General features: G+C 45.5%; 1 protein-coding gene and 1 long non-coding RNA gene across 6 annotated transcripts in view; both read right to left on the minus strand.

Moving 5' to 3' along the window:
• The window catches only part of HIVEP1 (HIVEP zinc finger 1), an 88267-nt gene extending 76141 nt beyond the window's left edge, over positions 1–12126 (minus strand). The window contains exons 1-3 of one of the 5 annotated variants that reach the window (XM_081918142.1): positions 12022–12126; positions 4730–4822; positions 3740–3869 (exon numbers count right to left, since the gene is read on the minus strand). In XM_081918142.1, the coding sequence (XP_081774268.1) occupies positions 3740–3785 (46 nt within the window). In that variant the 5' untranslated portion in view covers positions 3786–3869; positions 4730–4822; positions 12022–12126. Of the gene's footprint in view, positions 1–3739; positions 3870–4729; positions 4823–5313; positions 5867–6542; positions 7340–9105; positions 9205–12021 lie in introns of those variants that run through there. The other 4 variants (XM_081918143.1, XM_081918141.1, XM_081918144.1 and 1 more) reach the window with 4 other exon arrangements.
• Positions 12127–12842: 716 nt separating this feature from the next.
• The window catches only part of LOC309373827, a 41484-nt gene continuing 37858 nt past the window's right edge, over positions 12843–16468 (minus strand). The window contains exon 6 of the long non-coding RNA XR_014170198.1: positions 12843–15453. This is a non-coding gene — a long non-coding RNA (uncharacterized lncRNA). The remainder of the gene's footprint in view (positions 15454–16468) is intronic.

A 16468-nucleotide genomic window follows, 5' to 3' on the forward strand; every position in this document is an offset into this window, starting at 1 on the left:
TACTATAAATGCTATAATGTTTTCATGATTTTAAGACAAAAGTCTTAGGCTATAATCAGGATTATATACCGCATAGAATCTGAAAGAATGTGCAAGAACCTTCTGTTGTAGCAGAATTTACCCTTTCTTAACCTAGCAGTTCGAAAGCACGGCAAAGTGCAAGTAGATAAATAGGTACCACTCCAGCGGGAAGGTAAACGGCGTTTCTGTGCGCTGCTGTGGTTTGCCAGAAGCGGCTTAGTCATGCTGGCCACATGACCCGGAAGTTGTATGCCGGCTCCCTCGGCCAATAAAGCGAGATGAGCACCGCAACCCCAGAGTCGGTCACGACTGGACCTAATGGTCAGGGGTCCCTTTACCTTTACCTTTACCCTTAACATTAGCAAGAGATAGAATATTATTGTTTTAATTCTGTAAATTGGAATAGAGGCTAAGGGATAGTGATTTGCCTCCAGCTATGCAGACGAGCACCAAAAGCCAGAAACAATGGGCACCTCCAAATTTTACCTGGCAAACAAGATTGCTTCAATAAATGCTGGTGTACATGGAAGCAAGCCTTTGGGATGTAATGGGTTTGAAATTTAGCAAATGTAAAGTTAGAATCTAAACTGACAGACTTCTGATGAAGACCTTATGGTGAGTGTAAGATATTCCTATAGGATAAGCAGAAAGATCCCAAAAATATTATAAAATACTTGCATTCAGAAAGGATTTTTAGTATCAGGGAAACTTGTAAACAAGTTTTCTCTAGTACAGTGACTATTTTAGAAGTACTTCGTGCAGCCTTCCTGGTTTTATTTATATTATTAGAACAAATGCAAGCTAAAAAGCAAAATGTTTAAAAGGCAAAATTAAGAAAAAATAGTGTCCTACTGAAGATTAAAAAATCCAAGTTTATACGTAATCCACTTACATTCCATTTTGCTTATCTGACACACCTTCAATTACATGTTTTCTTGGTCTCCTCCGATTAATATAAAACATTGCATCCTTGTTCACTTAACAACTTTAGCTCAGCAAAATATGAACTTAAGACCTTTTTTAAAGTGTCAAGTTTACACGTTTGCCACTTTCAAAAGCAATGAAATGCAAGTGCAAAACTCCACTGGGGTAGCATTAAGTGTCAACCTCCTAAGTGCCTATGGCTAATATCCTAATCACATTTACTACAGAGTAAGCACCAGAACAACACAGTGGGACTTACTTCTAAGTAAATATAGATTGCATTGCACTGAGTTTATGAAATAATGTCTTAATTCGTCAGCTGGTATCATGAAAGCATTTGAGACATAAATGCAGTATGAGGAACCTAAATGTGACACATAAATATTAATGAAAGCAAAGGCTGTTAACAGAGATCCTAAAAAATCATGCAAATCTGCTTATCAGATCCAGTTATCTCAGTTGATCTTCCACAATACACTGTTCTCAGAGTGGCCAATATAATCAGGATTTGAAAAATCCTAGGTACCTCAATAGGCAGGTAAACTGGTAATTTGGAAATATTCATTTGACTGTATGCAAGGCACGTAGCTAAAAATGGTACACTTGCTGCCTGTGAAACGGAAATATTTTTCCAGCTCCAAACACAACGTATGTTTTGCAATGTTCCACTGACAGAGCAGACAGTGCCCCACACCCCTGTTCTCTGACTGACAGTGCTTTTAATCCAAAAGCTAGGAAAAACTGGCCACAAAGACCCTTTCCTTTCCTTTTTTTAAAAAAAAGATGGTGCAATATTCATGCTATGTGGCTACAAGTAGGTTCAAAAGCCAAAGAACCACTTCAGTCCCTATTAATATCCCATATGCCCATAATATTTAACTCACAATATATAAGTATATTTCTGAATGGTTCCACCCTAGGGACTTGAGGCAACTTACAGTATATTAACAATACAATAAGGAATGTGAAGTAAGGTAATTAGTTGCCACATAAAACCAGGTTAAAACTACTCCACTGTTGGTTAGGCTCCAATCTTCACATACCAGGCCAAATCAGAAGTTACATCACTTTTAGAAGATGCTTGGATTCAAACTCTAGTAAATGCCCAATTACATTTAAAAGCAAAGTGATTGTAAACTGGGGTTGGAAACCCTTGAGAGTTTTATGTAAGCTGCTGGATCCTGTGAGAATTCAGTGAACCACATCTTCACTTAAAACACATGCCTTGCTGTCCCAAATGGTTACAGATTTCAGCATGGACACCTTGCTGAAAATGTTGCCCAGGTGTTGACAGTATACGGTGCAGTGAAAAATCCTAATATCTGAGTTACAGTTACACAGAGCAGATGGCATGTCCCATCTTTATCTAAGCAAAATGTCAAAAATAAGAGATTATACAGTGCATAAACATTACAGTGGCATTAGAGGCACAGAGATTCACAGGTGAAAATGTTTAGAATCAGAGTGCTAATCTCAGTGAACAAATTTGGGCCCAAGTTTATACCAAGAAGATTTGCTCAATTTAATGAATGACAGCTTTAGAGCAGCATGGCAGGAATAGCTTTTGAACATTAAAGTGACTGGGAAGGTACAGGGAATGCAACCAGTAAAAAACCAAGCTTTGTAGATGATTTTCTTCCATCCTTCAACACAATTTTTCACTGCAGTTACTTAAATCAACTACCCAAAATTAATTTAAGATCACTGGCCCTAATCTGGAGAGCTGTGTGTGTGATGTACCTAAACACTTAACACATGTTCAAGGCTAATCAGCCAGACCAAGAGGAAGAAGGATCTAATTTAGTTCCCCCCATCCAAACAAGGAGCTGTGTCCACTGTCAAAGCTGACAGTACTGAAGATCTGCAACTGCGTGCATGGCTACTAAATCCATCAATGGGAACTGCACATGTAGCCAATCACTGCTGAATGCAAGGCCAGGAAATCTTATAAAAATCTAGGTGACTTTGGTGGCATGTATCCTATCATCTTTGACTCTTCCTTCAGCACAGTTTAACTGAAAGCTGGATGGCTTCTGAAAACAGCAAAATCTATTTCAAATGCCACAGATGCTTCAAGAAAAACATTAAGAAAGCTTATACTCAGTAAATGTCAGGCCACATACCTGTTTGGACTTTAGCAGAAACCTGTGACAATTTGGCACTTTAATAATTACGCTTTTTTTAAAAAAAGAAGTTACATCTTATCACCAAGACCAGAGAAGTGATAAACTATCCCATTATCATCAGTGCAGTGCAGTTAAACAGAACCTACTTCATTAACATGCATGGAAAGTTTCTACCAGTCTCCACAAATTTCAGGCTACTTACTATGAACCAGCCAATAGAAACACAGAAGAACCAAACAGATAAGGGAAAGAGAGAGAATTGGTATTTCAGCTACCTATCATCCATGTGTGTAAAATGCTATGAAACTGAAGCTGGATCTAGGAAAGAGCCCATGTTGAAAGTTTTGAGTCTATGTGTTTGAAAGAAATGGAATTTGGATGACACTGCTAAAATGTAATTTAAGTTATTTAAGCCCAATGATTTCAATGGGTACACTATGAATATGACTTAGATATCATTCAATGAATATTTGTTCCAAATTATTTTAAGTACAATGATCAGTACAGTAAATGCAAGCATTTCTACGCTGCACTTTAGCCAGCCTTCACCAGGCAATTCACATCAACACAAGAAAAGCAATCTAATTTGTTAAAGTCTATGATGATTTGATTTATTATTATTATTATTTGTGTATTTTTATCTTACCAAAGCAGAACTCTTTTCTTACCTCTCAGATTTCTAGGATTTATTTGTTTTGTTCGAGGCATTCTCATCCAGTCATAGGCGGTTTTCCAGAAGTGGAGAATAGACCGAAAGCAGCTCCATAAACATGCCAATGGGGTCAGTTAATCCACATACTGGGGGGAAAGATGGTAAGATTAGGCAAGGTGATAAGCAGCAGATCTAGAACTATCATATTGATTTAATGAATTTACCATGGGCTGCTATTAATCACATTAGACTGGGTTAAACTTTTTACACACACAAAAGTCACTATTTCATACTCACAAGTTCAGAAAGAATATTAGTGGTATGCAAAATCATTTAGAAATATATATCCCAATCAACTACCCCGCCCCCCAGTAGCATACAAAGATTTAGAAAAGCCACAAAATGACTAAAAATAGAACTATGGCATTATTCTAGCTTTACCACTTAACATGCTTTATTTATAAATACTAGGTCACCCGCTCAAGTCAGGACCATGGTTTAAAACCACACTTGCAACTTAGCAAATACATTAATCCTGACTTACTAAAATCAATTATTTAGAACATTCCCAAACTGAGTCAACTCTTTTGGTAAGAACTGAAATAGTTCTACTTGTTGCAATTCATAAATAATGTAGTATCTGGATAGGCTAGCCTATTTCCACTGTCATTGAGCTATGCCTTGGCCTTCGAAACTTAACAAATTCAACTATAATCGTGCTAAAAATGTAGTAACTCCCTGCTCAATTGGACCAAAGGGTCATCAAATCTAGAATACTCCTTCCACCAGGCATCTGTTTGACAGCTTTTGGAAGCTCCAACAGGGCATGAAGGAAAAGTATTTCTTACAGCATCTAAAATGTTGTGGTCCAAATATTTACTATATAGACCTAATGAGGTATCCAACTCAATCATACAATTTTGTCTGGCTACTGTTTTCCAGCATCAACACTACCCCAAGACAAGAAGTGCTGACAACCAAACCCAGATATTCATAGATTGCATACCCTATTGAGCTACAGCTTTTCCTTTAAAGTGCACATGCGATAGGTGACAACGTGAGTCTTTTTTCTCTGGAAGGGTCCCTGTGCCTTTAAGAGCTGCAATAAGAAGCAAGAAAAAGGTGTGATGGAGAAAGGTAGATCTGAAGAACAGAATACCCTAGAGATAACAAGCTGACAAATGAAACGAAGTAGGATGAATTCACTATATATAAATTTTGAAAACAAATAATTTTTAATATTTATATACCACCTAATGACAAAGTTCTGACCAGTTCACAAAATTTTAAAACATAAAATACAATAGGAAACAAAAATTTATCACAGAATAAAACTAGCAACAGAGAAAGACATAAGTACAACAAATGTAAAAAAGCAGAAAAAGAATATTCATGACTGGAAAATGTTTTCATCTGGCACCTAATAAGGTCATCATGTAAGCACTAGGCAGACCTCTCTGTGGGTGCAAACCCTGAAAAGGCACTCTTTTATAACTTAGAGGTAAGCAAATATTTGCTTAGAAGCACATTCATTTCTCACTTAATACAAATACTCATTGTTTTGAAGGAATACTACTCTAACCCACACACCCTGTCACAGAAACACAAGAAGAGCCCGCTGGATCAGATGGTCCCTTCTAGTCCACATCCTGCTCTCACAGTTGGCTGATGATACCTGCGGAAAGCATGCAAGCTGGACATGAGTGCAACAGCACTTTGCTCACCTGTAATTATAATACAGGTAAAAATACAACAGCAACATATGTTGTGTGTAAAAAAAAAGTCACAGGATCGCTGCTTTGTAGATTGCTAGGCTCACCCTACTAGTCTTTGGACAGCATGTTACAAAAAGTTAAGAGGGCTCTATTTATGGGTAATAAGTTGAAAGAGGAAGGTCTCGGAGGAAGACAGAATGTCCTTTTTTGTTTTTGTTTTAAATGAATGAGGGCTATAAGCAGTCAACCTGAAAATAATCAAGCAGGATGGCCAATGTCTGCACCTAACAGGCACACGGTCACTAACATCATGCAACATTTATTCATGGAAAGGACTGCAAATATAACATGTATCCGACTCCTTTCTCTTGGATGCTATTCCTTTTAGCTGGATGAACCATTTTTATTAATCTGTAATGCTTAGAATAGTAAAATCTTTGCAAAATGTTTAGAAAACTGGGTTTTGGCCTCCAAATCTACATAATGAACAAACTGAGGGGGAACTCAGTGTCCCTTGTTCCCTGAAACAAATGTTGGGAGGGGCAGCTCCCCAATCATAGTAGTGCAGGGAAGAGAGAGTGGTATTGCAGCTGGCTGCACAATTCCCAGTCTGAGCAGTATAGCAGAGATTATCCTTTTTCCTCCTCTTGTTGAAGGGGTGAAGAAAAAAGCCCTGGACATGTCAACTGTTCACCCTTTCAATGTTTTAATTGATCAGAATAGTTAAAAGGTGGACCAGTTATTCAATGTTATTTTCCTGGGGCTAGGCTGCACTAAGTTCCCCAAACTCCCTTGATGGGACACACACTCTTTCTCTCTCTGTCCCATTACTCTGTCGACTGAACAAGCCCCCAACCATGGAGACTCCCATTTTGTGTATGGGTAGATCTGTTCCACAGGGGTACTGTGATGTCAAAAACCTAGAACAAATAGCAATGCCTACAAATTTCAGCTTCCTACTTAACACTCAGTACCACTGGTTAATCAAGCCCAACTACTGGATCACCAGCAATTAATAATAAGAACTGGCATATGTTTGCCTAACAGTAATAATTCAGGGGTGTTTGAATACAACATACAAAAAGCACATTACATAATATTTACACTTTAAAAGTAGTACTTCCGTCGGCCACCAGCAGGATCCTCCTCCCACCTTCTCTTTTCAGACTCTGGGAAAGCATAGCAGGCGCAAGACAAACAATCCTTTTAAATACGAAGAGATCAGGGATCTCTTTTTCCGTATTCATTAGTTGGGGGAGGTCAAAGGGAAGGACGGGAGAGGAAACCCTGCTTTGTTTAACAAGACAGTGTTACGGAAAAGATGGAAATGAGAACGAGAGAGACGCAATGACGGCGGGTAGCCCTGTGAGCAGTACTGTTGCAAAGGGAAAAACATGAATGAATAAAGAAAGAGGGTGGAGCTTGGGAAAACCCCTCTGCAACGCTGCACTGAACAAAGCACAGCACACATGCCAGGAGGTGGAGGAGAACGAGTGCAAACCGGGACCGACCCAAGGGAGGGGAGGGATCAAGAATGCCTTCTCACCACAACACAGCAAAGCCCAGGCGCGAAAGCCTACCTTGCAGGATTTGCAAGCGCCAGCGAATACAAACGCACGCAGCCGGGAAAAGGACAGGAGCAAACAGGAGCGTGCACGCAAATGCAAGCAAACACAAACCTCGCCAGCCGGAGCCGCCAAGGCAGGCAGGCAGGCTTCTTCCCGGGCCCATCGCTTTCGCCACCCATCCCCCGACTCTCCCCTGCCCCGCAGCGCTCCTTATTAAGGGAGACTTCGTGGTGGGCTGCGTCTGCCCCCGCCGTTGCAAGCAGAAAGGGCTCAGGAGGCGGCTCTCCAATCTTATAGCGAGGATGCTTGCACAGCGTGCGTGCGCGCCCGGGTCCCTGCTTCTCTTTCTCTCCCCCTACCCCGCCTTCCACCACCCTTCCTGGATCCCCCAGCAAACCTGCTCAGAAGGCAGCCGGAGCTGCTGCTGCTCTTGCTGATGGCGGCGGCGGCGCTGGCGCGAAGGAGCAGCGGCCGCGGCGGCAGCAACAGCAGCAGCTGGGAAGCTCGGCGACCCCTGCGCGGCGGCGGCGTCTGGGATCCTCCTCCACTTGACAACCTCCAACACAAACATGACCCGGCGCTAAACCCCCCTCCCCGGCATCCTCTTCTTCCTCCCCCCCCCCCGTCTCTCAGACGCACACACACACACAGTCTTCACCACAACCTGATTCCGCACAGACACAAACACGGCAGCGCCCCCGCCCCCACACGCGCAGGAGGAGCACCGAGATCCCTCTCTCTCCACGCAGCTCCTGAGCATGTCAAGATGGGCCAGCGAGACGGCTGTCCTCGTGAAGGGGAGAGGAGGGGGCCTGCAAGTGGGCGAAATCCCCGGCAGGTGCCAGTCTCCAGCCCATTGTTCACCCTCCACACCCGGTTCTGATCCGGCGTCAGGTGGCTGCACCGCGGGGCCAGCTCTGCCCTCTCTTTCCTCGGCAGCCCCGGGGCCCTCACCCAAAGCGGAGCCGTCGAGGAGGGCATTCATTCTTCCCCCTTCCCCACGACAAGTCCAACCCCCCCTCCGAGCTTCTCCCTCCGCTTTCGAACCTCACAGTCGCCGCGTGCCTCCGTTTCCCTCACCACATACACACGTTCAGTAGTGTCACGCGCGTGTCAACTCGGCTCCCGCTATCTACACAGATAACAACCCCTGCACCTCGCTCCCCCTGAGGAACGTTTCAGAAATAAGTCTCTCCACACCCGAATACTTTTCTTTTCACTCCACACAGCCTCAAGTGCGAGTGCACCCACTAGTGTTTTCCTCCCCTCAGAGAGACTCCGAATATCCCGCCATTTCGCAAATACTCTACGCGGCCGCGCTTGGATGGAAAGCCTCCCCCCTCCCTCGTTCCCAACCTTCCTCAGGGAACTTGTAATTCCTCTGTGGGGTACCCTTCGCCCAGCCCCACAGCGCTGACCCCCCAAGAGGGGGCTGCCCCCACCTCCCTCTGACAACGCAAAACCACCACACACCGTCGCCGCCCCCTCGCTTCCATCCTTCGCTTCCCCAACCCCAAATTACTCAAACCCACCTTCCCAGCCCCCCAATAAACCTCTTCCCCTCCCCCCTCAGAGAAACCCCGAGATGTGAAAGGGGTGTGTGAGAGGGAGTAAGATACTGTTGTGGGGGGGTCACACTTAGGCACCAGGTGAGAAGCAAGTCCCTGATAACAGGGGTCGGGGGGGGGAGAGAAGGTGAAGAATGGGGGGGCATATGTGGGGCAGGCACCGTGTTGCGGGAGAAATAAGGGTCTGGGCACCCGAGTTTAAGAGATAAAGGGGAGGAAGGCGGTTGTAGGGACGAACAAGCTGGAGTAGTTGGGGGGTGAGATGTGGGGCGTTGAAGGAAGGGGTCAATGGGCGGAGACGCGCCGGAAGGCGAGGGGGGCTGGGCAGGTCTCTCTGCTGCTGCTGCTTCCCCCTTTTTTCTTTCTTCCTCCCCCCCCCCGCCCCGTCTCTCCGCGCCCCCCGCCACCCGCGTTACAAGGAGGGGAGGGAGGCGAGCGCGCGACCGGCGGCTGCACCTCCGCCCCCCCCGTGGGGAGGGGGGAGGGGTGAAAGGAGGGCGAGGAGATAATTGGAAAAGGGGGTTGCTTTACCTTCCCTCACTTTCTATTGCAGGAAGCGGGCCGGGTGACGTCAGCGGGTCTCCCGGGCCCCGCCCCCTTCGCCCTGTCTGCCTCGCCGAGGAGCGAAAGGGGAGGGGCTTGGCGGAGGGAGGGGGAGGGGTCGCCGAGGGGGTTTCCTTGTTTCCTCACTCGGGCGCGTCGAGAAAGGGTAGAACCGAAACTAAAAAGGAAGAAGAAAAGTTTATAACAGGAAGGAGGGGGGAGGGGGGAATTCCTTCCTAGCCCGTCCACTTCCGCAACGCAGAAAGGTTTCAGAAGCTTCTAGCGTTTTCACAGCCACGCGCCCCGACGCTGAGGGAAGTCTGGTTAGGAGGGTTGCTGGGCACCTTCTGGGGCTTGCAATGCCCTCTGATCAGGTGTCTCGCGGCACCTTCAGACTGATCATTGGCGTCTTTTTGGGTTAGTATCCCAATCCCCCCCCCCGAAAGTTTTTATTAATTGGTTCTGGCCGCCTCCACTTCTTTTCAACAGGTATCCCCATAGTCTGCCAGTATTGTTTTAAACGAAGCAAGTGTTTGTACTGAAGATTTCTAAAGGATTAAGGCATTAAAAAAAAAACCTTAACATGCAAACTAGTTAAAAGAACATAAATAGTGTTTTGCTAGATCAGATTAAAGCCCACCATTCTCTTTAAACAAGAAAGCCCCAGTCCACAACTGTGAACTACAACAGTGGGGAGGGGTGATTGTTTTACATGCATAAAATCTAGCATAGCCTTGAGTTAAAGGCATAGGATTCCATGCTAGATTTTTCAATGGCACAACATGGGGAAGAGCAAAAGATCGGAAATTGTGGAAACACTGAAACACCAGTGGTAGGTGCCAGCATTGGGTAGCTTCTGCTGTTAACATCAGTTATATCTAGTACACTAAAAATATTGTAACTCACCTTGAATGTTCAAGAAATGAGTGGGATACAAATCAAAATAAGTAATAAACAAGTATGTCATTTGATGCATTATAAGGAAAATGTTAGGAGTAGACAGCAGGCTAATCACACAACCCTGTGTGGCACTTATATTTGAATTAATGCTCCCACCAGACAGCTGAACCAGGAAAGGATACATTTGTGAAGCTGAGATCAGATTAGGCCAAGTTTGTAAGGCCTTGGTGGACAGAAATTCAGAATCAAGGTGAACTGTGTCAGACCACAAGACCCATGACTCCTGACTACTGGCCAATAGGAGTTGGAGGGCACCATGTTGGCTAGCCCTGAAAGTGAGAAACTGTGTCACGCAGTACCTAAATGTTTATGCAGGTGACCCCTTTATCTTAAAACATGGAACAGTTCTGCCCAATGACAATTTTGAAACCTGTGCCAAACTGCAGTGTCTACACTGCAAGATTGTCAGGTTCTGAAGCGAGAGGCCCCTAGACTTTTCTGTTAGATCACTGTTTCCCAAACTTGGTTTTCCAGTTGTTTTGGGACTACAATTTCCATCATCCCTGACCACCAGTCTGCTAGCTAGGGATGGTGGGAATTGTAGTCCAAAAACAGCTGGAGACCCTAGTTTGGGAAACCCTGTATTGGATCAAGAGCAGGCGATCTGTGGCCCTCCAGATGTAGCTGGACTCCAACTCCCATCAACGCTAGCCAGCAAGGCCAATGGTGACATCTGATGGGTACTTTAGTCCACCCACTTCCAGACGGCCACTGGTTCCCCATTTGTGTGTTCAACCATAGCACTCCAGAATATGAAAAATATTCTGCAAAAGGAAATACTTCCCTTCCAGTTCATGTTGCTATTGTTGAAAGGGGAGGGCACTTCCACAGACTTTTAATATCCTGCTATTAGTGCCTTCCAATATTTATTCTGCGTCAGCCATATCTTAGAGACAGTAGAGTGGACCATATTCTGTTGCAGATGGTGCTAGCTTCAAATACCACAACAGAGTGAAGTCAGATAAGGCATAATTTCTGCAATTGCCACAGCTTCCCATTGCGACCATCACAACCAATCCCCTTCACACAGAGCACATGTCATGGCATTGGTGTAACCAGAAATTATCTTTGGGGGCGCAGGCCTTTTGTTGTGGGGGGGACAGAACCCAGCTATCTGTGACACAATTGGTCAGTTAAGGATTTTTATTTACCTGATTTAGGGGGTCAGCTGCTGCCCCCTATGCACCCCTCTGGCTACACCCATGTGGCATGGCACGTTTCCTCCAAACACAGTCCAGCTGCGCTCCCTGGGTCTCCCTTCCCGGCCCCAGCTAAGCGGGCACAGGATCGCGCTTCGGAGACCCTGACAAGTGTTCCTAAAGTGCACCCACCTCAGTCAGGGAAATAAAGGCTTGAAGCAGTCAAGGCAAAACCTATCCGCGCCTTTCTGTCCCGCACCTTTGCCTAGAGATCGCAAAAGAGGGTGGGGGGGAGGCGGACGCAAAATCACCCAGACAAAACTCGACGGGCAAAGTTCTTCCCAAGTAAGCGGAGCCTCCCGCGCAGATGCCCGTCGCACGCCCCCCTGCCGAGGCCCGTCCCTCCAACGCAGCCACACGCGCACCCTCCCATGTATGCACATAGCTGGGGCTGTTGCTGCTGACGCGGAGATCCCGGAGGTTCCTCCTTGTTGCTGCTGGCGGGTCATGCAGGCTGCGTCCCTCCTCCTCCTCCTCCTCGCCGCCGCGCCTCCTCCCCCTCCTGCTTCCTCTTGCCCTCGCTGGGTTTTCCCGTTCGCTCCCAGCCACGCTGAATCCCCTCCTCCTTCCCGTGGCAACAGACCGAGCAGGCGGCGGCCAGAAATACACACCCCACAATGCAAGCGGGCGCCTCGTGGGTGAGGGCGCGCAAAGCCCGGGGCCCCCACCACCGCCACCCAACCCCCCTCCCGCTCCCCTCCAGCCTCGCCCAGCCCCGGGCCGCGAAACGCAGAAATAAACTCACCCCGGGAACAAAAAAAGAGAAAGGGAAAGTCCGCGCTGGGTCTCGCCGGGGAAGTTTTCACAGAAAACGAGCAAAGCCGAAGGCAGTCCCCTCCGCGCTTGGAAGTGGGCGTGAGAGGAAATACGAAGGGGAGGCGCCTAAGGCTCGCTTTTCTCTCTGGCTCGCTCCTAGCCGCGCTTGCTCCCCTTCTTTGGCCCTGAGCGGGGTTTCTTGGCTGCGCTCATTTGATTGGTTTGCACCCTCGGCTGTTTCTAGGGATGGAGCGAGTCGGGGGGCGTCTGGGGCTGTTTCTGCGGCTTCCTTCCAGGGCAGGAGACGAGGGGAGCAGCAGCGACGAGAAGTCCTTGCTAAGCAGAAAGCATTGTTATTTTTCAAAGAGAGGATTCCTGCAACCCGTTGCCCCGGGTTTGCAGCCGACTCGGTTGCATGATGCTAACGGCACTAACACTGTTTTAAGAGTCATCAGATCATATATGTGTGTGTGTGTAGAGAAAGAGAGAGTAAATTAATGCTGGTACATTTCTAAACAAATCGCAAAAATTTATACAAGGGTTTACATTTCCACCCTTTTAACTTGCTTAAAATATTATTTTATCCTATCATTCTGCAAAATGGCCAAGGCACCTAACAGCACCCAAAGCAAATAAAGGGATAATTTATTTCAAACTTTTATTCTGCCCCACCTCCCCACACAGATTTTGCATGGCATAATGTGATTTATTTATGCCACCCCAATCTCTGAGTGGGCCTAGATTCCAGGGGTTCCAGCTGCTTACCCAGGGTCTGTGTTTTTTTGGAAATGAGACACAGTGGATGCTCTGTTGTCTTTAGGCTACATGGTTTATTTACACATGTATACAGCCTGAGCCTACAATGGAGGGGTTCAAAGCATGACACTCCAAGAGGGTCCTGTGTCTCCCATTGCTGCAACCTCCAATTCAAGCAGGCAGCTCACATTGTGCTCTGGTTCCCCTCTCCAGCTTGCTGCGTTTAACAGACTGCCACTATTTTTCCTCCAGCCCCCATCATCCTCGACTGTGATCCTAGGGACTAATACTCTCCTGCCAACTCTAAAACTCCACTTCAGAGGCCTTTGTCTTTCTAAATTATTCTATGTTAAGGGAGGCCCTCTCCCCATTTGCTCTCTGGCACAGAGACCATTGCCAGGCTGGCTCCTGGCTTGTATTTTAACATGCTAAATCCAGCATCTTGCACCCAGGAATTAGAAGTGGGGTCCAGGCACCCCACAAACTTATAACACTATACTGTTTTGGGCCAAATGAAATCTTGGTGAATCACTGCCAGTCACTGTAGACCAAGTATTTTCGACCTTTTCCAAGGACCCACTCTTGAACCTAACATGCATTTCTGAATCTTTCCCCATGTATTTGCATGATAGTAGCACTCCTGTTGCAACCCACCTTGGATCAAGCCACCAGTTAAAGACCATTCTGTTGTGGACAATATTGAGCTAGATAGACAAATGGTCTGACTCAGTCTAAGGCAACTTCCTACAATAACTTGCAGTGATTCCCAACACCCCTCTCTCACACCCCTCTCTAGAGAAGTGTGATTTTCTGCATGCAGAGTAATGTTCTACTACTGAGCTTCCATGGCCATTCCTGACTAGTTTCTGAGTAGAAATGGTTAGGATTGCACTGTAAATTAATTATATATATAGTTATTATAAATAAAAGTGGATATGTACCAGATTATCTCTGGTTAATGCATGCATGCTGGTGTTACCTTTAAAACCCTCTACAATTTAGGGTTAGTCACCTGAAGGATTCCTTCATATAAGTCTGCTCGTACATTAAGAACAACTTTGAAATCCCTGCTTGTGGACCCACCAATACGATTGGTTATGTTGGTTGCTAGGCACAAGAGGCAAGGTCTTTTTTAGTGGTGATCTCCCACTCCACCTCGACTTTGGAATTCCCTCCCTGCTGAATTGTGCCGGCCTCTTCTATATAAGTAAATGGACCATCAAAACTCATCTCTTCCAGATTGCTTTTACTTAAAATATTTTAGGTGTTGATTTTTGAAAATGCTTCTGTATAAAATGGTTTTATACTAACTTACCGAACTGTTCCTGGTTATGCTTTTGTGTCTGCTCCAATCCTGGAAAAAAAACCCCATCTTAATTGTACCTTCTCTATATAGGAGTATAGGTTTACCTAGATGGGTAGAATAAAATCTGTCAGTTTCAGACATCCCATAACATCTCAACACTTATTCTCTGGTATTTTGGACTGACTGAATTTTCCTGATACTGTACAATTAAGCAGCCTGTTGCCATCAATAAATGGGCCCAATCAGAACCATAAAGGTCTGTTTTTGTCCCTGCATAGAGAGCCAAGCTCTTGCCTTTGTGCAAGACCCAGCTCAGTGTTTGCATTAATCATACAGACTGCTGTATTCTTTCTCTCTTGAGCTAAGCCCTTTTCAGGTGCTCCACCTCATGTGATAACCTGTCGCTCGTCACATTACAGTTGGCATGCCTGCAGCCCTCTGCGTGCTCAATCCCAACTTCTGCAGGAGCGAGACCTTTCTACTTACGCAGGCCCCCCTTGCAATTCAGAACCCATCTTCCAGGGTTCTGAATGGTACAGGGAGCCCCCACAAATAGAACAGGCTTCCTGTTGCAGAGGTTCAGCCCCAATGCACAGAAGGCAGGGAGAGCAGCCCCAGTGACAGGGTGGTGGAGCGGCCAGGGAGTATGCTTCTATTCTCATTACGGTAATCAGGCAGGAGGCGGGTTGGGTGGGGGAAAATAGGCCTCAGTCTAGTCATGCTCTTTTCTGTTTTGTTGGGGAACATTTTATACACTGATAATTGTAAATCTCCAAAGTGAAGAATGAGTTCTACAACATAATTCCGTTTATTCAAGAGGCTCAAGAGATTTCTCAAGGCCTTCACATGAATAAAGTAGATTAGGATTGCTCTAGACATACGATTTGAAAAATACTTCCATTCACATTTTTTGAAGTATTATGGCATTGAGGGTAAGCTTCATCGTGTTAGGCAGCTTTGAGACTGGAGGCGGGGAAAACATGAGGTTACAGCATTTGGAGGTTATCGTTTAGGGGGAAAGACAAGGGGACAGGATAGAGGTGCATATTATTACACATGATATCGAGAAAGCAGAGATTGTTGTTGCTGGCATTTGTCGGTCTCGAGAGACAATGGAGTGTGCCTCTGGGGGTGAAGTCAAACTGCTGTGTTAGCAGCACCAAAATGACCTCCCCAGGACGCAAGCCCGGGCAGTGTGTATAGAGGTCCTGGGCTGCCCAGATGACATTGAGGTGGTCCAAAGGAAAGCAGAGCAAGACACTTGGCACCAGCTGGGCTGCAGGAGTTGCTGGAATGAAGGAATCCACTTCAGATTTGTGTAGGTTTTACTCCTTAGTCTTATCTTCTCCTGAAGATATCCTGCAGGGCAGCAGAGGTTTAGAGTCAGCGCAAGGAGCTGCTATCGGGTGCTGCATGAGCACTCCATCCTTAAGCAGTACTGTATGAAAACACTCACCACCTATAATAATAATTTTATTGCTTACACCCCACTCATCTGGTTGGGTTCCCCCAGCCACTCTTGACCTAAGGATCTTTTAAAATGGAAATGCAACATTAAAAAGTACACAAGCATTGGAATTCAGGTAGCCGTGTTGCACTTTACTATAACGTCAGAAGCAATATTGAAGACATTCCTATGAAACATAACCACCAGCCATACAGCATTCACAGCCTCAGTGGATGCACTGGATCTCTGAAGGATTGTTTTTCCCCCAGCAACAAATTTAGAGATGTGTGCAACAGGCAGGTTGATTTATAATTAATTTGGCATCTCAGATTAATCTTCTTGATGTCTGCTGGACATCCAGAAAATCAATCTAGGATTTTGAATTAATTATGAAATTAGGTCAGCCTCATTGAATCTCAGGGCTGATTCACACACAAATGTATCATCACTCAATTGCCCGTATCACAGGGAAGGTGGCATCAGCTGATACTCTGCAGTGTTAGCTTCACAGTGACAAGTGCATGTGGAAGTCACCTCTTGATGTTGCAGTTAGTAAGAGAAGGCTGTATGTGAACTATCTCAGAGATTACATTTGCGTGTGCCCAAGACTGAAGGCATCTCATCAAAAACTATCTTTACAACACAGACCAACCTACTCTTGACCCCAGTCCCACAGTTTATGGAACATCTGATGCCCTAAGAATGAAGTGGGCCCAAGCATTACATTAAAATATACGTTTGTATTCCTTTAATATGAATGGCCTGTTTAAAAAAAACTCAAGACCTTACACAGCATCATTTTCCCCTGGCAATATTCAGTCTTGTGTGGAATTCACATTTCTTGTTTTCCAGTGTTTTATATTTTATCTCTCAGACCTCCACTGATTTTTCAAGGTCTATAAACTAGAATTCCTCTGAACTTCAGCT

The sequence above is a fragment of the Podarcis melisellensis genome (assembly GCF_964234715.1).
Source record: "Podarcis melisellensis genome assembly, chromosome: 7".
Classification (NCBI taxonomy): domain Eukaryota; kingdom Metazoa; phylum Chordata; class Lepidosauria; order Squamata; family Lacertidae; genus Podarcis; species Podarcis melisellensis.